Source organism: Pseudophryne corroboree, chromosome 9, assembly GCF_028390025.1.
Source record: "Pseudophryne corroboree isolate aPseCor3 chromosome 9, aPseCor3.hap2, whole genome shotgun sequence".
NCBI classification, from domain to species: domain Eukaryota; kingdom Metazoa; phylum Chordata; class Amphibia; order Anura; family Myobatrachidae; genus Pseudophryne; species Pseudophryne corroboree.
In genome coordinates this window covers 138,527,522-138,554,868 of record NC_086452.1, presented here as the reverse complement: position 1 = coordinate 138,554,868, position 27,347 = coordinate 138,527,522, and the positions used below count along the sequence as shown (strand labels likewise).

Below are 27,347 nucleotides of genomic sequence, written 5' to 3'. Positions count from 1 at the left end.
CAAGAGCACCCAGTTTGTTGGGTGCATACAGGATAACAGCAAGTCAGTTTTCCTGACTCCAGCCGTCCTGGAACCTATACTTTCAGGGCCCTGACAACATCCAGCAACTTGGAGTCCTCCAAGTCCCTAGTAGGCGCAAGGCACCACAATAAGCTGGTTCAGGTGAAACACTGACACCACCTTAGGGAGAGAACTGGGGACGAGTCCGCAGCTCTGCCCTGTCCGAATGGACCAATAGATATGGGCTTTTTTGAGAAAAAACCCACCAATTTGACACTCGCCTGGCCCAGGCCAGAGCCAAGAGCATGGTCACTTTTCATGTGAGATGCTTCAAATCCACAGATTTGACTGGTTTTAAACCAATGTGATTTGAGGAATCCCAGAACTACGTTGAGATCCCACAGTGCCACTGGAGGCACAAAAGGGGTTGTATATGCAATACTCCCTTGACAAACTTCTGGACTTCAGGAACTGAAGCCAATTCTTTCTGGAAGAAAATCGACAGGGCCGAAATTTGAACCTTAATGGGCCCCAATTTGAGGCCCATAGACACTCCTGTTTGCAGGAAATGCAGGAATCGACCGAGTTGAAATTTCTTCGTGGGGCCTTCCTGGCCTCACACCACGCAACATATTTCCGCCACATGTGGTGATAATGTTGTGCGGTCACCTCCTTCCTGGCTTTGACCAGGGTAGGAATGACCTCTTCCGGAATGCCTTTTTCCCTTAGGATCCGGCGTTCCACCGCCATGCCGTCAAACGCAGCTGCGGTAAGTCTTGGAACAGACATGGTACTTGCTGAAGCAAGTCCCTTCTTAGCGGCAGAGGCCATAAGTCCTCTGTGAGCATCTCTTGAAGTTCCGGGTACCAAGTCCTTCTTGGCCAATCCGGAGCCATGAGTATAGTTCTTACTCCTCTACGTCTTATAATTCTCAGTACCTTAGGTATGAGAAGCAGAGGAGGGAACACATACACCGACTGGTACACCCACGGTGTTACCAGAACGTCCACAGCTATTGCCTGAGGGTCTCTTGACCTGGCGCAATACCTGTCCCGTTTTTTGTTCAGACGGGACGCCATCATGTCCACCTTTGGTATTTCCCAACGGTTCACAATCATGTGGAAAAACTTCCCGATGAAGTTTCCACTCTCCCGGGTGGAGGTCGTGCCTGCTGAGGAAGTCTGCTTCCCAGTTTCCACTCCCGGAATGAAACACTGCTGACAGTGCTATCACATGATTTTCCGCCCAGCGAAAAGTCCTTGCAGTTTTTGCCATTGCCCTCCTGCTTCTTGTGCCGCCCTGTCTGTTTACGTGGGCGACTGCCGTGATGTTTTTCCCACTGGATCAATACCGGCTGACCTTGAAGCAGAGGTCTTGCTAAGCTTAGAGCATTATAAATTTACCCTTAGCTCCAGTATATTTATGTGGAGAAAAGTCTCCAGACTTGATCACACTCCCTGGAAATTTTTTCCTTGTGTGACTGCTCCCCAGCCTCTCGGGCTGGCCTCCGTGGTCACCAGCATCCAATCCTGAATGCCGAATCTGCGGCCCTCTAGAAGATGAGCACTCTGTAACCACCACAGGAGAGACACCCTTGTCCTTGGATATAGGGTTATCCGCTGATGCATCTGAAGATGCGATCCGGACCATTTGTCCAGCAGATCCCACTGAAAAGTTCTTGCGTGAAATCTGCCGAATGGAATTTCTTCGTAGGAAGCCACCATTTTTACCAGGACCCTTGTGCAATGATGCACTGACACTTTTCCTGGTTTTAGGAGGTTCTTGACTAGCTCGGATAACTCCCTGGCTTTCTCTTCCGGGAGAAACACCTTTTTCTGGACTGTGTCCAGAATCATCCCTAGGGACAGCAGACGTGTCGTCAGGATCAGCTGCGATTTTGGAATATTTAGAATCCATCCGTGCTGTTGTAGCAGTATCCGAGATAGTGCTACTCCGACCTCCAACTGTTCCCTGGACTTTGCCCTTATCAGGAGATCGTCCAAGTAAGGGGTAATTAAGACGCCTTTTCTTCGAAGAAGAATCATCATTTCGGCCATTACCTTGGTAAAGACCCGGGGTGCCGTGGACAATCCAAACGGCAGCGTCTGAAACTGACAGTGACAGTTCTATACCACGAACCTGAGGTACCCTCAGTGAGAAGGGCAAATTTGGGACATGGAGGTAAGCATCCCTGATGTCCCGGGACACTATATAGTCCCCTTCTTCCTGGTTCGTTATCACTGCTCTGAGTGACTCCATCTTGATTTGAACCTTTGTAAGTGTTCAAATTTTTTTAGATTTAGAATAGGTCTCACCTAGCCTTCTGGCTTCAGTACCACAATATAGTGTGGAATAATACCCCTTTCCTTGTTGTAGGAGGGGTAATTTGATTATCACCTGCTGGGAATACAGCTTGTGAATTTTTTCCCATACTGCCTCCTTGTCGGAGGGATACCTTGGTAAAGCAGACTTCAGGAGCCTGCGAGGGGGAAACGTTTCGACCTTCCAATCTGTACCCCTGGGATACTACTTGTAGGATCCAGGGGTCCTGTACGGTCCCAGCGTCATGCTGAGAGCTTGGCAGAAGCGGTGGAAGGCTTCTGTTCCTGGGAATGGGCTGCCTGCTGCAGTCTTCTTCCCTTTCCTCTATCCCTGGGCAAATATGACTCTTATAGGGACGAAAGGACTGAGGCTGAAAAGACGGTGTCCTTTTCTGCAGAGATGTGACTTAGGGTAAAAACGGTGGATTTTCCAGCAGTTGCCGTGGCCACCAGGTCCGATGGACCGACCCCAAATAACTCCTCTTCCTTTATACGGCAATACACCTTTGTGCCGTTTGGAATCTGCATCACCTGACCACTGTCGTGTCCATAAACATCTTCTGGCAGATATGGACATCGCACTTACTCTTGATGCCAGAGTGCAAATATCCCTCTGTGCATCTCGCATATATAGAAATGCATCCTTTAAATGCTCTATAGTCAATAAAATACTGTCCCTGTCAAGGGTATCAATATTTTTAGTCAGGGAATCCGACCAAGCCACCCCAGCTCTGCACATCCAGGCTGAGGCGATCGCTGGTCGCAGTATAACACCAGTATGTGTGTATATACTTTTATATGATATTTTCCAGCCTCCTGTCAGCTGGCTCCTTGAGGACGGCCCTATCTATAGACGGTACCGCCACTTGTTTTGATAAGCGTGTGAGCGCCTTATCCACCCTAAGGGGTGTTTCCCAACGCGCCCTAACTTCTGGCGGGAAAGGGTATACCGCCAATAATTTTCTATCGGGGGGAACCCACGCATCATCACACACTTCATTTAATTTATCCGATTCAGGAAAAACTACAGGTAGTTTTTTCACATCCCACATAATACCCTCTTTTGTGGTACTTGTAGTATCAGAAATATGTAACACCTCCTTCATTGCCCTTAACGTGTGGCCCTAATAAGGAATACGTTTGTTTATTCACCGTCGACACTGGATTCAGTGTCCGTGTCTGTGTCTGTGTCGACCGACTAAGGTAAACGGGCGTTTTAAAAACCCCTGACGGTGTTTTTGAGACGTCTGGACCGGTACTAATTGTTTGTCGGCCGTCTCATGTCGTCAACCGACCTTGCAGCGTGTTGACATTATCACGTAATTCCCTAAATAAGCCATCCATTCCGGTGTCGACTCCCTAGAGAGTGACATCACCATTACAGGCAATTGCTCCGCCTCCTCACCAACATCGTCCTCATACATGTCGACACACACGTACCGACACACAGCACACACACAGGGAATGCTCTGAAAGAGGACAGGACCCACTAGCCCTTTGGAGAGACAGAGGGAGAGTTTGCCAGCACACACCAAAAAACGCTATAATTATATAGGGACAACCTTATATAAGTGTTTTCCCTTATAGCATCTTTTTATATATTTCTAACGCCAAATTAGTGCCCCCCCCTCTCTGTTTTAACCCTGTTTCTGTAGTGCAGTGCAGGGGAGAGCCTGGGAGCCTTCCCTCCAGCCTTTCTGTGAGGGAAAATGGCGCTGTGTGCTGAGGAGATAGGCCCCGCCCCTTTTTCGGCGGGCTCGTCTCCCGCTCTTCAACGGATTCTGGCAGGGGTTAAATATCTCCATATAGCCCCCGGAGGCTATATGTGAGGTATTTTTTGCCAAAAAATAGGTTTACATTGCCTCCCAGGGCGCCCCCCTCCCAGCGCCCTGCACCCTCAGTGACTGCCGTGTGAAGTGTGCTGAGAGCAATGGCGCACAGCTGCAGTGCTGTGCGCTACCTTAAGAAGACTGAGGAGTCTTCTGCCGCCGATTCTGGACCTTCTTCTCTTTTCAGCATCTGCAAGGGGGCCGGCGGCGAGGCTCCGGTGACCATCCAGGCTGTACCTGTGATCGTCCCTCTGGAGCTAATGTCCAGTAGCCAAAGAAGCCAATCCATCCTGCACGCAGGTGAGTTCACTTCTTCTCCCCTAAGTCCCTCGTTGCAGTGATCCTGTTGCCAGCAGGACTCACTGTAAAATAAAAAACCTAAGCTAAACTTTTCTAAGCAGCTCTTTAGGAGAGCCACCTAGATTGCACCCTTCTCGGCCGGGCACAAAAATCTAACTGAGGCTTGGAGGAGGGTCATGGGGGGAGGAGCCAGTGCACACCACCTGATCCTAAAGCTTTACTTTTTGTGCCCTGTCTCCTGCGGAGCCGCTATTCCCCATGGTCCTTTCAGGAACCCCAGCATCCACTAGGACGATAGAGAAATACAATAAATTGAGAGGTGGATCATATATAAATCTGTAAAATGAATATTTCACTGTCCGTAATAATTACCATCAGCACAGTTTGTATAAATTTATTCTGTGTAATATATCCAGCAGCACTTTAGAATAAAATATAATATTCTCCGCTATCGGGAGAGCTGCGGCTATAACGACTGGTAGGGTCTGGAATTGACAGTCAGCGGATCCGACTGCAAAATGAAGGAAAGATTGATAACCATAACGGAACGTAAAGAATACGTGCTCCACAGGCATCTAAAGAAGAATGGCATTATGGGGTTACAGGGGGGTAGGAGCTTCTTTTTAAACTTACAGTTAGGTTACGTGCCAGCTCCAGCCCAACCTGCAGTCCCATGCTCCAGTGTTCCCCAGCTCACAGAGAAAGAAATCTTTACAAATGTATTTGTTTTATATAAGGCTATTTGTATTACAGGTTTAATGATGTCATATGACCCATTTCTGAAAAGCAAAGACAGAATAATGTAATACAGGTTGAGTCTCCCTTATCCAAAATGCTCGGGACCAGAAGTATTTTGGATATGGGATTTTTCCGTATTTTGGAATAATTGCATATCATAATGAGATATCATGGCCATGGGGCCTAAGTCTAAGCACAGAATGCATTTATGTTACATATACACCTTATACACACAGGCTGAAGGTAATTTTAGCCAATATTTTTTATAACTTTGTGCATTAAACAAAGTGTGTCTACATTCACATAATTCATTTATGTTTCATATACACCTTATACACACAGCCTGAAAGTCATTTAATACAATATTTTTAATAACTTTGTGTATTAAACAAAGTTTGTGTACATTGAGCCATCAAAAAACAAAGGTTTCACTATCTCACTCTCACTCAAAAAAGTCCGTATTTCGGAATATTTGGATATGGGATACTCAACCTGTATACAGTTTTAATATAGGTGTATGCATACTACTTCGTATTTTAATACATTTTGAGATTAGTTAGACAAGAAGAGTTTCATCATCCACTACAAATGGCAATATATTTTTATTCAATCTTAACTATACAAATGGGTTTCCCCTCATCACTCCAAGCAGGGAATCATATAATGTAGAGACTAGAATAGAATAGTTTATTTGCACACACATAAGAGCAACGTATCGGATCTGAATAGACCCTTTATCAAGCTGTGTACAAATTAATTATTACAGTACATGCATGATTTCCTGCTTGCAGTGCCATATTTTCGGCTGGAATATTTGCTCTCGCTCAGGCAGCCAGCCTTATACGTCTAGGACAGGAGTGCCCACTATGGGGGTCATTCCGAGTTGATCGCTAGCTGCCATTGTTCGCAGCGCAGCAATCAGGCTAAAAAATGGCATTTCTGCGCATGCGTATGCCCCGCAATGCGCACGCGCGATGTACGGGTACAAAGCCCGTTGTGGTTGTGCACAGGTTCTAGCAAAGTTTTCAGTCGCACTGACGGACGCAAGAAGATTGACAGGAAGGGGGCGTTTCTGGGTGCCAACTGACCGTTTTCAGGGAGGGTTTGCAAAAATGCAGGCGTGTCTGAAAAAACGCAGGCATGGCTGAGCATTCGCTGGGCGGGTGTATGACGTCAAATCCGGACACGAATAGGCTGAAGTGATCGCAAGCGCTGAGTAGGTTCAGAGCTACTCAGAAACTGCACAAACTGTTTTTGCAGAGCTCAGCTGCACATGTGTTTGCACTTCTGCTAAACTAAAATACACTCCCCAGTGGGCAGCGGCAAAGCGTTTGCACGGCTGCTAAAACTAGCCAGCAAATGACCCCCAATAGCATATATAAATGACTCATTAAGGGGCAGATTTATTAAGCCTGGTGAAGTGATAAAGTGGCAGGTGATAACGCACCAGCCAATCAGCTCCTAACTGCCATGTTACAGGCTGGATTTGAAAAAATAAGAATTTACTCACCGGTAATTCTATTTCTCGTAGTCCGTAGTGGATGCTGGGTACTCCGTAAGGACCATGGGGTATAGACGGGCTCCGCAGGAGACTGGGCACTCTTAAAAGAAAGATTAGGTACTATATCTGGTGTGCACTGGCTCCTCCCTCTATGCCCCTCCTCCAGACCTCAGTTAGGGAAACTGTGCCCGGAAGAGCTGACATTACTAGGAAAGGATTTGGAATCCAGGGTAAGACTCATACCAGCCACACCAATCACACCGTACAACTCGTGATAACTATACCCAGTTAACAGTATGAACAATAACTGAGCCTCTCTCAACAGATGGCTCATACAATAACCCTTTAGTTAAGCAATAACTATATACATGTATTGCAGAGAGTCCGCACTTGGGACGGGCTCCCAGCATCCACTACGGACTACGAGAAATAGAATTACCGGTGAGTAAATTCTTATTTTCTCTGACGTCCTAGTGGATGCTGGGTACTCCGTAAGGACCATGGGGATTATACCAAAGCTCCCAAACGGGCGGGAGAGTGCGGATGACTCTGCAGCACCGAATGAGCAAACTCAAGGTCCTCCTCAGCCAGGGTATCAAACTTGTAGAATTTTGCAAAGTGTTTGAACCCGACCAAGTAGCAGCTCGGCAAAGTTGTAAAGCCGAGACCCCTCGGGCAGCCGCCAAAGAAGAGCCCACCTTCCTCGTGGAATGGGCTTTTACTAATTTAGGATGCGGCAGTCCAGCCGCAGAATGTGCAAGCTGAATCGTGCTACAGATCCAGCGAGCAATAGTCTGCTTTGAAGCAGGAGCACCCAGCTTGTTGGGTGCATGCAGGATAAATAGCGAGTAAGTTTTTCTGACTCTAGCCGTCCTGGAAACATAAAGTTTCAGGGCCCGGACTACGTCCAGCAACTTGGAATCCTCCAAGTCCCTAGTAGCGGCAGGCACCACAATAGGTTGGTTCAAATGAAACGATGATACCACCTTAGGGAGAAATTGGGGACGAGTCCTCCATTCTGCCCTTTCCATATGGAAGATCAGATATGGGCTTTTATATGACAAAGCCGCCAATTCTGACACACGCCTAGTCCAAGCTAAAGCCAAAAGCATGACCACTTTCCACGTGAGATATTTTAGCTCCACGGTCTTAAGTGGCTCAAACCAGTGGGATTTTAGGAATCCAACACACGTTAAGATCCCAAGGTGCCACTGGAGGCACAAAAAGGGGCTGAATATGCAGCACCCCTGTAACAACGTCCGAACTTCAGGCAGTGAAGCCAGTTCTTTTTGAGAGAAAAAAGGGATAGGGCCGAAATCTTGGCCTTTATGGATCCTAATTTTAGGCCCATAGTCACTCCTGACTGTAGGAAGTGCAGGAATCGACCCCCCTGGACTTCCTCTGTAGGGCCTTCCCGGCCACACACCAAGCAACCTATTTTCGCCATATACAGTGAAAAAGTCTTGCTGTCACGTCTTTCCTAGCCTTTATCAGCGTAGGAATAAATGCATCTGGAATGCCCTTTTCCGCTAGGATCCGGCGTTCAACCGCCATGCCGTCCAACGCAGCCGCGGTAAGTCTTGGATCAGACAGGGTCCCTGTTGCAACATGTCCTGACTGAGAGGCAGAGGCCATGGGTCCTCTGAGAGCATTTCTTGCAGTTCCGGGTACCGAGTCCTTCTTGGCCAATCCGGAGCAAAGAATATTGTTCACACTCCTCCGTTTATTACAATTCTCAGCCCTTGGGTCTGAGAGGAAGAGGAGGGAATATATAGACCGACTGAAACACCCACGGTGTTACTAGTGCGACCACAGCTATCGCCTGAGAGTCCCTTGACCCAGCGTAAAACCTTTTTTATCTTTTTATTGAGGTGGGACGCCATGTAGTCCACCTGAGGCAGTTTCCATCAATTTGCAAAACTGCGTGAAGACTTCCTGATGAAGTCACCACTTTCCCGGGTGGAGGTCGTGTCCACTCCCGGAATGAACACTGCTGACAGTGCGCTTACTTGATTCTCCGCCCAGCGAAGAATTCTGGTGGCTTCTACCCTCGCCACCCTGCTCCTTGTGCCGCCCTGGCGGTTTACATGAGCCCCTGCGGTCTGACTGGATCAGAACCGGTTGGTCGCGAAGCAGGAACTCCGCTTGACTTAGGGCGTTGTATATGGCCCTTAGTTCCAGGATATTGATGTGAAGGCAAGTCTGCTGGCTTGACCACAAACCTTGGAATTTTCTTCCCTGTGTAACTGCCCCCCACCCTCGGAGGCTTGCATCCGTGGTCACCAGGACCCAGTCCTGAATGCCGAATCTGCGGCCCTCGAGAAGGTGAGCACTCCGCAGCCACCACAGGAGAGACACCCTGGCCCTGGGGGATAGGGTGATTAACCGATGCATCTGAAGATGTGATCCGGACCACTTGTCCAGTAAGTTCCATTGTCCTTGCATGGAACCAGCCGAAGGGGATGGCCTCGTATGATGCCATCATCCTTCCCAGGACTCGAGTGCAGTGATGCACTGACACCTGTTTTGGTTTTCAATGGATTCCTGACCAGTGTCATGAGCTCCTGAGCTCTCTGTATCGAGAGATAAACCCTCTTCTGGTCTGGGTCTAGGATCATGCCTAGGCGAGGCAGATGAGCTGTAGGAACCAACTGCGACTTCGGAATATATAGAATCCAGTCGTGTTGCCGTTTCACTTCCAGAGAAGGTGATACACTGTCCAGCAACTGCTCTCTTGATCTCACTTTTATGAGGAGATCATCCAAGTATGTGATAATAGTGACACCTTGCTTCCGCAGGAGCACCATCATATCCGCCATTACCTTGGTGAAATTGGTAATGACAATCCCGTACCGCAATTCTGAGGTACGCCTGATGAGGTGGATAAATGGGGACACGAAGGTATGCATCCCTTATGTCCCGATTCATTTCGGGCTTGCAATGACCTCTCTTAGCGATTCCATCTTGAACCTAAACCTTTTCAGGTATATGTTCAGGGATTTTAATACAATAATAAGATTTTACTTACCGATAAATCTATTTCTCGTAGTCCGTAGTGGATGCTGGGAACTCCGTAAGGACCATGGGGAATAGCGGCTCCGCAGGAGACTGGGCACATCTAAAGAAAGCTTTAGGACTAGCTGGTGTGCACTGGCTCCTCCCCCTATGACCCTCCTCCAAGCCTCAGTTAGGATACTGTGCCCGGACGAGCGTACATAATAAGGAAGGATATTGAATCCCGGGTAAGACTCATACCAGCCACACCAATCACACCGTACAACTTGTGATCTGAACCCAGTTAACAGTATGATAACAATGAAGGAGCCTCTGAAAAGATGGCTCACAACAACAATAACCCGATTTAGTTAACAATAACTATGTACAAGTATTGCAGACAATCCGCACTTGGGATGGGCGCCCAGCATCCACTACGGACTACGAGAAATAGATTTATCGGTAAGTAAAATCTTATTTTCTCTGACGTCCTAGTGGATGCTGGGAACTCCGTAAGGACCATGGGGATTATACCAAAGCTCCCAAACGGGCGGGAGAGTGCGGATGACTCTGCAGCACCGAATGAGAGAACTCCAGGTCCTCCTCAGCCAGGGTATCAAATTTGTAGAATTTAGCAAACGTGTTTGCCCCTGACCAAATAGCTGCTCGGCAAAGTTGTAAAGCCGAGACCCCTCGGGCAGCCGCCCAAGATGAGCCCACTTTCCTTGTGGAATGGGCTTTTACAGATTTTGGCTGTGGCAGGCCTGCCACAGAATGTGCAAGCTGAATTGTACTACAAATCCAACGAGCAATAGTCTGCTTAGAAGCAGGAGCACCCAGCTTGTTGGGTGCATACAGGATAAACAGCGAGTCAGATTTTCTGACTCCAGCCGTCCTGGAAACATATATTTTCAGGGCCCTGACAACGTCAAGTAACTTGGAGTCCTCCAAGTCCCTAGTAGCCGCAGGCACCACAACAGGTTGGTTCATGTGAAAAGCAGAAACCACCTTAGGGAGAAATTGAGGACGAGTCCTCAATTCTGCCCTGTCAGAATGAAAAATTAAGTAAGGGCTTTTATATGATAAAAGCCGCCAATTCTGACACACGCCTGGTTGAAGCCAGGGCTAACAGCATCGTCACCTTCCATGTGAGATGATATTTTAAGTCCACAGTGGTGAGTGGTTCAACCAATGTGACTTAAGGAACCTCAAAACAACATTGAGATCCCAAGGTGCCACTGGAGGCACAAAAGGAGGTTGTATATGCAGTACCCCTTTTACAAATGTCTGAACTTCAGGTACTGAAGCCAGTTCTTTCTGGAAGAAAATCGACAGGGCCGAAATTTGAACCTTAATGGACCCTAATTTTAGGCCCATAGACAGTCCTGTCTGCAGGAAATGGAGGAAACGACCTAGTTGAAATTCCTCTGTAGGGGCCTTCTTGGCCTCACATCACGCAACATATTTTCGCCAAATGCGGTGATAATGTTTTGCGCTTACATCCTTCCTGGCTTTGACCAGGGTAGGGATGACTTCATCTGGAATGCCTTTTTCCTTCAGGATCCGGCGTTCAACCGCCATGCCGTCAAACGCAGCCGCGGTAAGTCTTGGAACAGACAAGGCCCCTGCTGGAGCAGGTCCTTTCTTAGAGGTAGAGGCCACGGGTCTTCCGTGAGCATCTCTTGAAGTTCCGGGTACCAAGTCCTTCTTGGCCAATCCGGAACCACGAGTATCGTTCTTACTCCTCTCCTTCTTATGATTCTCAGTACTTTTGGTATGAGAGGCAGAGGAGGGAACACATACACTGACTGGTACACCCACGGTGTCACCAGAGCGTCCACCGCTATTGCCTGAGGGTCCCTTGACCTTGCGCAATATCTGTCCAGTTTCTTGTTAAGACGGGACGCCATCATGTCCACCTTTGGTTTTTCCCAACGGTGTACAATCAGTTGGAAGACTTCTGGGTGAAGTCCCCACTCCCCCGGGTGGAGGTCGTGTCTGCTGAGGAAGTCTGCTTCCCAGTTGTCCACTCCCGGAATGAACACTGCCGACAGTGCTATCACATGATTTTCCGCCCAGCAGAGAATCCTTGCAGCTTCTGCCATTGCCCTCCTGCTTCTTGTGCCGCCCTGTCTGTTTACGTGGGCGACAGCCGTGATGTTGTCCGACTGGATCAATACCGGTTGACCCTGAAGCAGAGGTTTTGCTTGACTTAGGGCATTGTAAATGGCCCTTAGTTCCAGGATATTTTTGTCTCCAGGCTTGACCATAAGCCCTGGATATTTTTTCCCTGTGTGACTGCTCCCCAGCCTCGCAGGCTGGCATCCGTGGTCACCAGGACCCAGTCCTGAATGCCGAATCTGCGGCCCTCTAGAAGATGAGCACTCTGCAACCACCACAGGAGGGACACCCTTGTCCTTGGTGACAGGGTTATCCGCTGATGCATCTGAAGATGCGACCCGGACCATTTGTCCAGTAGGTTCCACTGGAAAGTTCTTGTGTGGAATCTGCCGAATGGGATTGCTTCGTAGGAAGCCACCATTTTTACCCAGAACCCTTGTGCATTGATGCACTGAAACTTGGTTCGGTTTTAGGAGGTTCCTGACTAGCTCGGATAACTCCCTGGCTTTCTCCTCCGGGAGAAACTCCTTCTTTCTGGACTGTGTCCAGGATCATCCCTAGGAACAGAAGACAAGTCGTCGGAACCAGCTGCGATTTTGGAATATTGAGAATCCACTCGTGCTGCCGCAACACTACCTGAGATAGTGCTACACCGACCTCCAACTGTTCTCTGGATCTTACCCTTATCAGGGAATCGTCCAAGTAAAGGATAACTAAAATTCCCTTCCTTCGAAGGAATATCATCATTTCGGTCATTACTTCAGTAAAGACCCGGGGTGCCGTGGACCATCCCTACGGCAGCGTCTGAACTGATAGTGACAGTTTTGTACCATAACCTGAGATACCTTTGGTGAGAAGGGTAAATTTTGACATGAAGGTAAGCATCCTTGATGTCCCGAGACATCATGTAGTCCCCTTCTTCCAGGTTTGCAATCACTGCTCTGAGTGACTCAATTTTGAATTTGAACCTCTGTATGTAAGTGTTCAAAGATTTTAGATTTTAAAATCGGTCTCACCGAGCCGTCTGGCTTCGGTACCACAATAGTGTGGAATAATACCCCGTTCCCTGTTGCAGGAGGGGTACCTTGATTATCACCTGCTGGGAATACAGCTTGTGAATGGCTTCCAAAACTGCCTCCCTGACAGCGGGAGACGTCGGTAAAACAGACTTTTTGGAAACGGCGAGGGGAATACGTCTCGAATTCCAATTTGTACCCCTGAAATATTACCTGAAGGATCCAGGGGTCTACTTGCGAGTGAGCCCACTGCACACTGAAATTCACTGAGAACGGCCCCCACCGTGCCTGAACTTGTAAAGCCCTAGCGTCATACTGAGGGCTTGGCAGCGGCGGAAAAGGGTTTCTGTTCCTGGGAACTGGCTGATCTCTGCAGCCATTTTCCTCTCCCTCTGTCACGAGCAGAAAAGAGGAACCCTTTTGTCCGCTTGCCAACCAGGACTGCGCCTGATAATACGGCGTCTTATTTTGAGAGGCGACCTAAGGTACATCCCCTTTTTTAAGGCAATTCCAAATGCCGTTTGGAATCCCTGACCACTTTACTGGTAGATACAAAGCACTTATACTTGATGCCAGTCGGCAAATATTCCGCTGTGCATCATGCATATATAGAAAAGCATCTTTTAATTGCTCTATAGGCAATAATATACTGTCCTTATCTAGGATATCAATATTTCCAGTCAGGGAATCCGACCACGCCACCCAGCACTGCACATCCAGGCTGAGGCGATTGCTGGTCGCAGTATAACACCAGTATGTGTGTAAATACATTTTAGGATACCCTCCTGCTTTTTATCAGCAGGATCCTTAAGGGCGGCCATCTCAAGAGAGGGTAGAGCCCTTGTTCTTACAATCGTGTGAGCGCCTTATCCCCTGTAGGGGGTGTTTCCCAACGCACCCTAACCACTGGCGGGAAAAGGTATACTGCCAATAACTTTTTAGAATTATCAATTGTTATCGGAGGAAAACCCATGCATCATCACACACCTCATTTTATTTTTCAGATTCAGGAAAACTATAGGAAGTTTTTCCTCACCAAACATAATACCCCTTTTTTGGTGGTATTCATATTATCAGAAAAGTGTAAACATTTTCCATTGCCTCAATCATGCAATGTGTGGCCCTATTGGAAATCACGGTTGTCTCTTCACGTCGACACAGGAGCCAGTATCCGTGTCGGCGTCTGTATCTGAGGTAACGGGCGCTTTAGAGCCCCTGTATGAGACATCTGGACATGCACAAGCTGAGTAGCCGGCTGTCTCATGTCAACCACTGTCTTTTATACAAAGCTGACACTGTCACGCAATTTCAACAATACATCCACTCAGGTGTCGACCCCCTAGGGGGTGACAACACTATTACAGACACTCTACTCCGTCTCCACATCATTTTTCTCCTCATACATGTCGACACAAAAGTACCGACACACAGCACACACACAGGGAATGCTCTGATAGAGGACAGGACCCACTAGCCCTTTGGGGAGACAGAGGGAGAGTTTGCAAGCACACACCAGAGCGCTATATATATATACAGGGATAACCTTATATAAGTGTTTTTCCCTTTATAGCTGCTGTATTGTTTATACTGCGCCTAATTTGTGCCCCCCTCTCTTTTTTAACCCCTTTCTGTAGTGTAGTGACTGCAGGGGAGAGCCAGGGAGCTTCCCTCCAACTGAGCTGTGAGGGAAAATGGCGCCAGTGTGCTGAGGAGATAAGGACGCAGAGAAAGGGGCGGAGCCTATCATCCGTTTTTCTATATGTTTTGGCAGGGGTTAAATGCATCCATATAGCCCAGGAGTTATATGTGATGCATTTATTTTAGCCATATAAGGTTTTATCGATTTATTGCGTCTCAGGGCGCTGCCCCCCCAGCGCCCTGCACCCTCAGTGACCGGAGTGTGAAGTGTGCTGAGAGCAATGGCGCACAGCTGCGGTGCTGTGCGCTACCTTATCTGAAGACAGGATCGTCTTCTGCCGCCGATTTCACCGGACCTCTTCGCTCTTCTGGCTCTGTAAGGGGGCCGGCGGCGCGGCTCCGGGACCCATCCAGGCTGAACCTGTGATCGTCCCTCTGGAGCTAATGTCCAGTAGCCTAAGAAACCCGATCCACTCTGCACGCAGGTGAGTCCGTTTCTTCTCCCCTTAGTCCCACGATGCAGTGAGCCTGTTGCCAGCAGGTCTCACTGAAAATAATAAACCTAAACTAAAACTTTCACAAAGAGCTCAGGAGAGCCCCTAGTGTGCACCCTTCTCGTCGGGCACAGAAATCTAACTGAGGCTTGGAGGAGGGTCATAGGGGGAGGAGCCAGTGCACACCAGCTAGTCCTAAAGCTTTCTTTAGATGTGCCCAGTCTCCTGCGGAGCCGCTATTCCCCATGGTCCTTACGGAGTTCCCAGCATCCACTAGGACGTCAGAGAAATGGGTCTAACCGAAACCGTCTGGTTTCGGGATTATAACATGGTCGAATAATAACACCCTCTTGTTGAAGGAGGGGACCCTTGACCACCACCTGTTGAAGATACAATTTACGAATTGCAGTTAACACTGGCTCCCTCTCTTGGGGGGAAGCCCGCCGGGTCCTCGGTGAGGGGGCATCTTCTCACAGTCCAGCCTGTATCCCTGCGATACAATTTCTATTGCCCAGGGATCTAACAGGGAGTGAACCCACTTGTGGCTGAACTTACGAAGGCGTGTCCCCACCGGGCCTAGCTCCGCCTGTGGAGCCCCAGCGACATGCGGTGGATTTTTGTAGAGGCCGGGGAGGACTTCGGTTCCTGGGGACTAGCTGTGTTGTACAGCTTCTTTCCTCTGCCCCCGGCTCTGACAAGAAAGGACACACCTCAGACTTTCTTGTTTCTTTATTCGAAAAGATGCATTTAATAATGTCGTGCTTTCCTAGGCTGTGCAGGAATATAAGGCAAAATATCAGAATTACCAGCTATAGCTGTGGAGACCAGGCCCGAGAACCTTTCTCCACACAATCCTCAGCCTTCCATATGCCTCTTAAGTCGGCATCATCTGTCCAATGTATATTCTACAGGACACGTCAAGCAGAAATCGACATAGCTTTTGTCTCTAGGACCCAGTATACTCATGTCCCTTTGGGCATGCTTTATAATTATATATCTATCACTTAAGACAGCATCTTAAAATATTTATATGCATACTAGGGTCTCAATCTCTGCTGATAAGGTACCTGTCCACGCTGCCAAAGAGCTATAAACCCATGCCGACACAATCGCCGGTCTGGGTAGTATACTAGAATGTGCACACTATCTGCAGGATCCCTGAGAATAGCTAGTGCAAACAGGACACCCAAGGGGAAGATTCTCAACACATCCTGGCCCTAGTGGGGAAAGGATACAGCCTGAGAATTCTCTTGTGGGAAGCTGCCGTCTCTTGTCTGGAGATTCCCGCTCTTTTTCCTCATGAGAGGAGGGAAATGTACCTCAGCATTCTTCCCCTTAACATGTGTACTCTCATGTCAGGGACAGATGAGTCATCAGTGATATGCAAATCATCTTTTATTCTAATAATCATATATTGAATATCTTTTAGCCCTCTTGGCTGTAACTTTGCATTATCGTAGTCGACAGTGGAGTTAAACTCCGTGTCGATACTTTGTTATTTTGGATAGTGAACATAGGGAGACTCTGAAGGACTCTGTGACATAGGGACAGACCAGGGTAGATTTCCTTTCTGTTCCCTAACCTTTTGTGCAATAATTTTACCTCAGCACTTACACATATCCAAACAGGTGTCGGCGTTGTCGACGGAGACACCCTCCACACACATATCCGCTCTATCACCTCCTTAGAGGAGCCTTTTACCTCAGACATGTCGACACACGCGTACCGACACACCACACACACAGGGGGATGCTCTATTTGAAGACAGTTCCCCCACCAGGCCCTTTGGAGAGACAGAGAGAGAGTATGCCAGCACACACCACAGCGCTATATAATACAGGGATGTACACTATACTGAGTGATTTTTCCCCTATAGCAGCTTATATACACAGTTTTGCGCCTAAATTTATGTGCCCCCCCCTCTCTTTTTTACCCTTTGTGTACCAGGATACTGCAGGGGAGAGCCTGGGGAGCTTCCTTCCAGCTGAGCTGTGAAGAGAAAATGGCGCCGGTGTGCTGAGGAAGAAGGCCCGGCCCCCTCAGCGGCGGGCTTCTGTCCTTTTATGTACTTTAATGGCGGGGGTTAATGCACATATACAGTTTATCAGACTGTATTATGTGCTTTTCGCCAAGTAAGGTAATCTAATTGCTGCCCAGGGCGCCCCCCCCAGCGCCCTGCACCCATCAGTGACCGGAGTGTGTGGTGTGCTAAGGGAGCAATGGCGCACAGCTGCAGTGCTGTGCGCTACCTTAATGAAGACCGGAGTCTTCAGCCGCCGATTTTCAACTTCTCTTCGTTCTTCTGGCTCTGCAAGGGGGACGGCGGCGCGGCTCTGGGACCGGACGACCGAGGACTGGGCCTGTGTTCGATCCCTCTGGAGCTAATGGTGTCCAGTAGCCTTTGAAGCCCAAGCTAGCTGCAAGCAGGTAGGTTCGCTTCTCTCCCCTCAGTCCCACGTAGCAGTGAGTCTGTTGCCAGCAGATAAAAAACCTAACAAATACTTTCTTTTCTAGGAAGCTCAGGAGAGCCCCTAGGGTGCATCCAGCTCTGGCCGGGCACAGATACTAACTGAGGTCTGGAGGAGGGGCATAGAGGGAGGAGCCAGTGCACACCAGATATAGTACCTAATCTTTCTTTTAAGAGTGCCCAGTCTCCTGCGGAGCCCGTCTATACCCCATGGTCCTTACGGAGTACCCAGCATCCACTAGGACGTCAGAGAAATGACATTTAGGAGCTGACTGGCTGATGTATTATCACCTTCCACTTTATCACTTCACCTGGCTTAATAAATCTGCCCCTCAATCAGCTACGGTTACTTTCAAAACAGAATACTGACATGGACACCCTTGTATACCATCCTTCACGTGAGCTTTAAATGTGTCTATTTAGACAACTTTTTAATTCCTGTAAGTGTCCCACTTTTTGTAAAATAAATAAATAATTACTGAGCTGGATTTTACAGCAACATAATTAGGAGTGAGGCCGCGGGAATATGAGCTAACCACTGCACTGCCAAGGTACAAATATTTAAAGCTTGCAGATTGTTTATCTGCTCTGGCTCTTCCCTTGCTACCAGATTAGGAAAAGCACACAAGCACACTGAATCACTGCTCTGCCTGCCTAAATAAATACATCCATTGACATGGCAGTAAAACTACGATCGCCACCAATCTTTTATTTTATACACTTCCTTTTCCAGATCCTCCCTTACCACATCAATTGTACAGTGCTATGTACACATTTCAGTGGCTGCTCAATACACCCGCAGAGTGACTTTCCCACTGGCAACTGGAATATAATTTGAAATCTATATTGATGAACGCACACAAATGGAATGCAAACAGTGATCTAGATACGATATGGATAATATTATTTCAATTATGAATAGCTAAGAAGGTTAAAAAATAATAACACTTGGAAACATAATCCTCGGTTATTGTAATATATATATAACTGGTTACTGTAAGAGGAACAACACCAAAAAAAAAAAAAAACAACATGCTACGAATGACAAAAGATTTTTAAAATACTGGAGCACAGATTTTTCAAATGCTTCTCTTTTATCTCTCGAGAAGCCTGATGTCACTAGACAACTACCTATATTTAGCCAGGATGTTAGTGATAAGTATATGAGCGAAAAACCCAGCCATTATACGTACAGTATCAGTTGAGAAATGGCCAAGTCCTAATTGGATACCTGACTTGTCATCACAAACAACAACAGCAATATGGCAATTATCAATAGCTCAATTGATAAGGCAATTATAGAAGGCATCATGTTATGTATTATTGCAAAGTGTCTGTGAAGGCAGATGTTTTTGTGGCTGGAACAATTCAACCTATCAAATTACAAGGAACATTTAAAATCACTGAAGCACAAAGTAAGAGACTGTAGGCCTAATATAGACCTGATCGCTAGCAAGTGATTTTTGCACTGCTGTGATCAGATAGTTGCCACCCACAGTGGAGTGTATTTTAGCTGTGCAAGTGTGCAAACGCATGTGTAGCAGAGCTGTACAAATAGATTTTGTGCAGTCTCTGCGCAGCCCAGGACTTACTCAGCCGCTGCGATCACATCAGAATGTACAGGACCGGAATTGATGTCAGGAACCCTCCCTGCTAACGCATGGACACGCCTGCGTTTTTCCAGACACTCCCAGAAAACGGTCAGTTGACACCCACAAACGCCTTCTTCCTGTCAATCTCCTTGCGATCGCCCGTGCAAACGGATCCGTCGCACAAACCCATCGCTGAGTGGCGATCCGCTCTGTACCCGCGCGACGCGCCTGCGCATTGCGGTGCATACGCATGCACAGTTTGTGTCTGACCACCCACTGTGCGAAAATGCACAGCAGCGATCAGGTCTGAATTACCCTGTGTTCCCATAAATGCTGGTTCAGCCCTAGAAGGTAGCTTTCACTTTAAGAAATTTAGTTCACTTTAACAAATAACAAGTATAACTGGGATCAGTACTAAATCCCGCTGGACGGGATCCCGGCGCTCGAAATACCGACGCCGGAATCCCGACCACACAATCCTGACAGGGGTGGCGAGCGGAACGCAGACCCTTGCGGGCTCGCTTCGATCGCCACGCTGCGGGCACGGTGTCTCGCTACGCTTGGCACACTAATTTATCTTCCCTCTATGGGTGTCGTGGACACCCACGGAGGGAGAATATGTCGGGATTGTGCCGGTCAGGATTCCGGCGTCGGTATTTCGACCGCCTGGATTCCGTCCAGCGGGATCTTGACCGCATCCTGTATAACTGAGCAGACTTGCTGAAATGATTACATATTTAAAAATGTCACAGGTCCAAGATAATGGGACACAATTGTTCTGCTAGTTGGGGCAAAGAATCAAGTTTATAGTTACTATCCGCTTTTTATTTTTATATTAATTACTGAAATTTCTAAATATATTGGGGCGATGAAATTAAATAGGGCTATGTCAGCAAGTGACATATTTGTGAAAACCCTATCTTACCCTTGTGCAAATACGTAAGGCTACATTCAAGCAAACCCTGTTTATTGCGTGTATCTGACGGTTTTTGTTTTTTCATTACGATGATTCTCTAGTCACATTAAATAGGTTCTAATTTTTATTTTAGAAAGCACAGGACACAACCGTCACTTCCTACACTCTACAGCAGGCATTCCCAACCACGGTCCTCAAGGCACACTAACAGTGCAGGTTTTAGTGATATCCAGGCCAGGGGTGTATTTAGGGGTCCGAGCGCCCCTGGCAAAGTAAGAGACTGGCGCCCCCCGCCCCATATTTGAAATGAGGAAGGCCGAAAAAAGTGTGTGGCCACGCAATAGTACCCCCAATTCAAATCACATTACATTATTAAATTATATATAATACATGCAGCAGTATATCTGGAGCCGTGTGGCAACCAGGAATCAGCAAAAGGCTACACACACTCCTTCTAAGCCTGCTCCCAGACTCCCATTGGCTAGTTTCACAGGAGTCTGGGGGCGGATTTACAAGGAGTGTGTGAAGCCTAATGCTGGGTACACACTAGTCGATATATATCGCCATTCAATTGAGCTGTCAATATATCACAGTTGCGTCGGCCAGTGTGCACCAGTGATATGTCTGTGAACGACTTCGTCTGTGCAGCACAGCTGATGACCAATATATCTACAGACCACCTGTACACTTGATGCACAAGCCGATGCGGTGATTGACAGTGCAACTGGGCGGGCACATGTAAATGCCCATCCAATTGTAACATCAGTCATGACGGATCGGGCAGTGTGTATGCAGAACACACTGCCTGATCCGTCTACAGATGTATGCCAGATCCCTGGGGGAGCCAGCCAGCACATATATTACATACATGATAACATGTATGTTTATATGTTCTAAGCGGTTCCCCTCTGCACTATATGGTCAGGGCTGCAGGTGTGTGTGTGTGTGTGTGTGTGTGTGTGTGTGTGTGTGTGTGTGTGTGTGTGTGATAGATAGAGATATATATATATATATATATATATATATATATATATAAAAACTTAAGACCCCTTAATTGCGCTATAGTCTAATAGCTCAAACCACTGAGAGGTACCCCCTGTCAGAAGGAGTACTGCACATAGAATGGACAAAAACAAAAGTTCTCTTGGGGAGCTTTACCACCACTGATATACTTATATAATTATAAAATCATTTATTAAAAAACATGTATACTTTTATAACATGAATCACAAGATCACATATGTCATATGAGCAATACATTCATTTCTGATTGTCTGTTATACATGATGTTTTCAATCATTAGATGAAATACTTATTCCTCAGCATGAGAAAGTATGAATGATCAGTTCACTGTTTTTACGGAAAACGCACAATCGTTGAAACGATTGTGCGTTTTCCGTAAAAACAGTGAACTGATCATTCATACTTTCTCATGCTGAGGAATAAGTATTTCATCTAATGATTGAAAACATCATGTATAACAGACAATCAGAAATGAATGTATTGCTCATATGACATATGTGATCTTGTGATTCATGTTATAAAAGTATACATGTTTTTTAATAAATGATTTTATAATTATATAAGTATATCTGTGGTGGTAAAGCTCCCCAAGAGAACTTTTGTTTTTGTGTATATATATATATATATATATATATATATATATATATATATATATATATATATATATACACACACACAGTGATAAAATTCCCATTAGGCATATTTTATACATCTATAAATGCATGTGTGTGCCGGATTGAGACCTTGTGGCGCCCAGGACGAACGTTTCCTTTGGTGTCCCCACTCCTCCCAAGCAGGGTGTGACAGAGGAGGGGTGTCAGGTGCATGGAGTATGTAATGTGGGAGGGAGGGGGCATGAGGGGTGTCTGGGGTATGAGGGTTTCTGGGGTATGTATATTTGCAGTGTAGGGAGGGGCATGAGGGGTGTCTGAGGTATTAGGGGTAGGAGGCGGTGGTGGAAGTACTGGAGTCAATGGAGTCGGCTATCGCCGGGCTCCTGCTCTGAAGAGGGCACCTCCTCCATTGCCTCTGGTCACTTTAATTACTGTGTGCCAGTTAGCAATGATGTGCACTGCAGCTCTCAAGTCCGTGTAAGGGGAGGCGGGATTTACCGGCAGTGTTGAGCAGCAGAGTGCCTGCCCCTTACAGCCTGGCTCCCGCACGCAGAGCCAACCAACCTCCCCCTCTTTTCCCCTCTGCTGTACGTCACGTGAGCACCACAGCCCTGCACTGTATCGTCCTGCAGCATGGTGACACTGACAGGGCCAGTACCAATGGGGGGAGCGGCTGGTAGCGAATATGGGAATCAGCGTCCGGCGCTCTCAACACTGGGAGAGGTGCTGCAGCCCGCGGCTGCCAAACACCACTGTGTGGTGTTTGGCCATAAGTAAGAAGGAATGGGGGGGGTGCCCAGGGATGTCTGGGCGGGCGGCATCCCATGCTTGGAACTCACTACTGTGTATGGCCCAGGGCTGTGGTTATGTGTGTGCATATGTGGCTGTGAGTGTGCATATGTGGCTGTGAGTGTGCATATTTGGTTGTGAATGTGTATGAGTGTGTATATGGGGCTGTGAGTGTGTATATGTGGTTATGTGTGTCTGTATGTGGCTGTGAGTGTGTATATGTGGCTGTGTGTGTATATGTGGCTGTGTGTGTATGTATATATGTGGCTGTGATTGTGTATATGTGGTTATGTGTGTATATGTGGCTGTGTGTATGTACTGTATATATGTGGCTGTGTGTGTTGGTGGTGAAAGTGAAGGGGTGGGGGTTGGCACCATTAGTCTGGTTCACCTCTGGGCATCTGCTATAAACTTACACCCCTGGTGGGAGGGGTAATAGGGGTGTGACAGTGGAGGGGCATTGTGAATGTCTGGGCTATGGTGGGGAGAGCAGGATGTGACAGGGCAGGGGGGGTTCGGGGGCTTGGGGGGTGTAATGTGGGTAGGGGGCATGAGGGATGTCTGGGGTATTAGGGGGAAGCAGGGTGTAACAGAGGAGGGCAGTCAGGATATGATGGTGTCATGGTAGGGCATGAGGGATGTCTTTGGTATGAGGGATGTCTGGGGTATAGGGTGTGACAGACGAGGGGTGTCAGGGGCATGAGGGGTGTAATGTGTGTGGAGGGGGGCATGAGGGGTATAGGGGCAGCATTGTGTGACAGAGGAGGGGTGTCAGGGTCATTGGGAGGTGTATTGTGTGTGGAGGGAGGCAGGGGGATGTAATGCGCGGGGAGGACGGAGATGTTGGGGCAGGGGATACAGCAGGCTGGAACAGTCTCATAAACACTAGGTCCTCTTACCAGTTCCTCCAGTCACCACAGCAGCAGCAGCACCGCGACCCTCCACATGCCACCATCTTCCTGTCACCCCCAGAGCCGCCGGTCACATGACATGCCCATCAACAGTCATGTGTAATTAGCGCCTATGTCCGGCACCGCACTTTAGCGATGCAGCAATAAATAAAACTACAGCTCCCAGAAGCCTTTGCTGTCGGGAGCTCCTGGCAGCAATGGTTGATGGGAGCTGTAGTTTTTTAGCTGCTTTACTGAAGTGCGGTGCCGGACATCGGCGCTAATTACACTGATTGATGTCTCCTGTTCGATCGCACAGGTCACTCACTGCCTCTACTATGCAAGTGACAAATCTACCCCCTGGCCGCGGGTGGCACCTCCGGGCAGCGCCCTTCTTCTGCTGGCGCCCCTGGCGAGTGCCATCCTGGCCAAGGGGTAGATACGCCTCTGATCCAGGCTTCAGCACAGGTGACTTAATTAGTACCTCAGTTATTTTGATTTAACCATCTGTGCTGAAGCCTGGATATCACTAAACCCTGCACTGTTGGTGTGCCTTGAGGACCGGGGTTGGGAATGCCTGCTCTACAGACATCAAGCGTACCCTAAAAAAAAAAAAATCACTTTTTCTAACATTGCAGTCTCTGCAATTTCTCCTTATTGTGTTCATCCATGATCCTATAGACTGTAAGCTTGTACTGTATGAGCAGGGCCCCCTACCCTTTGTCTTCTCTATGTAATTATGCTCACTGTAGCTATGTGCTTTTATATACTGTCTATCAGAGCTTTAACAAGACATTTTGGTGAACTTTACTGAAAGAGCACTGGTGCTCCCCCACATATTTTAAATAGGGACAGCATGCGTCAAAGCATGCCGCCAAAAAATGGGGTGTGTCCTCATAGGAAGGGGTATGGCCACAATAGTATTCACAATTCAAACTACGCCACTCAGTATCAGTGCCCCTTAAACATTATGCCACACAGTAGTAATGCCTCCTACACGTTATGCCACACAGTATTAGTGTCCATTACACATTATGCCCACACAGTAGTGCCCCTTGCACATTATGCCACAGACGTAGTGCCCCTTGTACACTATGCCACAAAGTAGTAGTAATGCCCACCCCCCTTCAAGTAGCAACAAACCGGGCCACCCCAGGTTATCCATCTCTGTCCCTCAAGAACAGCCTACATCCAACCTCAATGGTCCCATAAAGACTCAACAGGGCACAGTGAGCGTACTCTGGAGAGACGTCATGACGTCTCTCCCTGAAGATACTGCGGGAAATGGAGCACAGAACCAGTGGCGGAATTAAGAATGGTGAGCCCAGGTGCAAAATTATGCTTTGGGCACCCTCCTCCTCCTTCCCTCTCCGAAATTCCCCCCCCCCCCTTTCCCCCCACAACAAGATGCAAAAATTGTAGAAGATTTCTCCCGTCTCCCCAATGTAGTGGAAGCCTGGACGCGATCCTCAATGGCTTCAACTGCGAGGGAAACGGGACATACCCAGAAGAGGAGGACCATCTGCCGGGAACAAGGTAAGTATGGGATCCAGGAGGACAGAGTGCGGAGACCAGTAATATATGGCAGTTGTGGTGGATGCACCACTGATAACTGCAATGCAGAACAGCTGGGTGTGACATTATTATTGCCAGTTATTTATATAGCACACACATATTCCGCAGCGCTTTACAGAGAATATTTTGCCAATTCACATCAATTCCTGCCCCAGTGGAGCTTACAATCTATATTCCCTACCACGTGTACATGCACACACATTCACGCTAGGTCAGTGGTTCCCAAACTTTTTTTAACCAAGGCGCCCTAGAGTGTCAGAATTTTTTTCACGGCACCCCTAGGCCAAGAGTTTCTTATTGAGAAATTGAGATAGAAATATTAAATTAAGTAAATTGTGTTTATATGTTATACTTAGGTTCAATTGTGTGGTGAGGGGCAAGATTTGCCCCTGTTTTGACACATTTTATGACTGGCAGCCACCAGCACTGGTTTTGCCTATTACATTGACCATAAATAATTTGAATTGTTCCTGGACCACCAATCCAAGGCACCCATGCAAGTGTCCTGAGGCATCCCAGTGTGCCATGGCGCACAGTTTGAGAACCACTGCGCTAGGGTTAATTTTTGTTGAGATCCAATTAACTTACCAGTATATTTTTGGATTGTGGGAGGAAACCCACGCAAGTACGGGGAGAATATACAAACTCCACACAGTTAGGACCATGGTGGGAATTGAACCCATGAATACAGTGCTGTGAGGCAGTAATGCTAACCATTACATCATCCGTACTGCCCATAAGAAAAGTCACTGCCCAATCCCCAAGTGCACTGCATATTAGTAGTGGTGTGCCTGGCAGAGAAGGACATGGGCACACTGCTACTGATATACCATGTAGCGGCCGGTTCCACCCACAGGGCATTTGCGCTCTGTGCGGTGACACTGGCCACACCACCCTAGTTATGGCTCTGCTATCTATTCTAGCCTGTAGTATGTAGCTTGCTGTCTGTCTTTCTCCCTGTATGGCACAATGTAACCCTTGTGCTGCCTTATAGTTAAAGGGATGTATTAAAAGGAAGTCTACTTTTATGTATATTTAAAAACACCTCAATCCTATGCAACCTAGATAAACAATAATCATAAACAGAAACATAATAATAATAATAATAATAATAATAATAATAATAATAAACAAACATAATAATAATAATAATCTGGCTGTGGAATTAAACACAATCAAAAAACAAGACAGTCAGGGGGCAGAGATCTCTTGCCCTTCTCCGTGCGGGCATCTGTCTGGATAAAAAATCGTCCCAGACCAATACTAATGATCCACTATAAATCCTTCTACTACACCTAAGTAGTCCTGAACCAAGTGAGCTGACACTCCACACTTCTGCAAGGCCAGGGTGACAGGAGGTAGAGCTGTCAGCAGGAGGGTGTGTGCCAGCACGGAGGGTGGGTGACATATAATATTTGGAGGAGAGGGACGTGAGTGCCCTGTTACCTGATACTCCCCGCAGCACGTCATAGCGGGGGCTCACAGCAGCAGCAGGACCACCGAGCAGGAGACGAACATGCCACACGGCGGCGATCTGTTCCCTGCCATGGGGTAGAGCACAGGGACAAGTTACTGACTGCCCACATGGCACTGCCCGCTACTCCGCCCGTCCCGCCAGAGTCCCATACTTACAGCCGGTCACTCCCAGGTGCGGTCGCCGCTGGCCGGAGAGTATTGGCTCACAGTGAGACAGACGCGCAGTATTCAGGGTCCCGGTGTGTACGGCCAGGTGCGACACCCCTGTCACAGTACTGCGAGGCGCGCACCCGACGCTGTTGTGCACGTGTAAAACACACGGGGAGGTGCCCCCTGCTGGCCGCCGGCGTCACTGCTGCCCGGCTGGTGCAGGGCCAGCTCGAGAGGATCACACACTCCTGTCCTGTTGCCCCCTGACTGTCTTGTTTTTTGATTGTGTTTAATTCCACAGCCAGATTATTATTATTATTATTATGTTTGTTTATTATTATTTATTGAGCCAAGTAGACACTTTATACTCGCCGGCCCACTAGAGTGAGTGTGTGTATACAGTATATGTATATGCGTGTTTATGTATATTAAACAACTAGTCATTTAATCTAGTAATTTAATAATAATGCTTAAAACTGAATTTCTCTTACGTCCTAGAGGATACTGGGAATCCATTTAGTACTATGGGCAGCGACGGCCCTTAATTCGGCCCTGGATTTTGTGAACGTGCCTGCGTCACGGGGGGGGGGGGGGGGGGGGGGGGTGCGCTACATGGCGTATGCGGACGTGCCGCGAGTCATGGGGGCGTGGACTCGTGGCACGCCCCCATTACCATGGAACCAGAGAGTCAGAGGCTGTGCTGCATGCAGCCTTCCCGGCTCTCTGAGTGACCGCTTCGGCCCACCTGCCAATCGGCCCTTCTGGCATGTGCCAGTCTGCCAGATGGCCAATCTGACCATGCCATGAGGTATAGACGGGTCCGCTAGGAGACTTGGGCACTTTAAGAATTAGATAGTGTGCACTGGCTCCTCCCTCTATGCCCCTCCTACTAGACTCAGTTTA

The 27,347-nt window shown here is 47.9% G+C and overlaps 1 protein-coding gene across 1 annotated transcript in view; it reads right to left on the bottom strand.

Moving 5' to 3' along the window:
* The window catches only part of SLC44A3 (solute carrier family 44 member 3), a 347,672-nt gene extending 320,993 nt beyond the window's left edge, over positions 1–26,679 (bottom strand). The window contains exons 1-2 of the mRNA XM_063939826.1: positions 26,451–26,679; positions 26,265–26,359 (exon numbers count right to left, since the gene is read on the bottom strand). Of these exons, the coding sequence (XP_063795896.1) occupies positions 26,265–26,288 (24 nt within the window). The 5' untranslated portion in view covers positions 26,289–26,359; positions 26,451–26,679. The remainder of the gene's footprint in view (positions 1–26,264; positions 26,360–26,450) is intronic.
* Between the last annotated feature and the right edge of the window lie 668 nt (positions 26,680–27,347).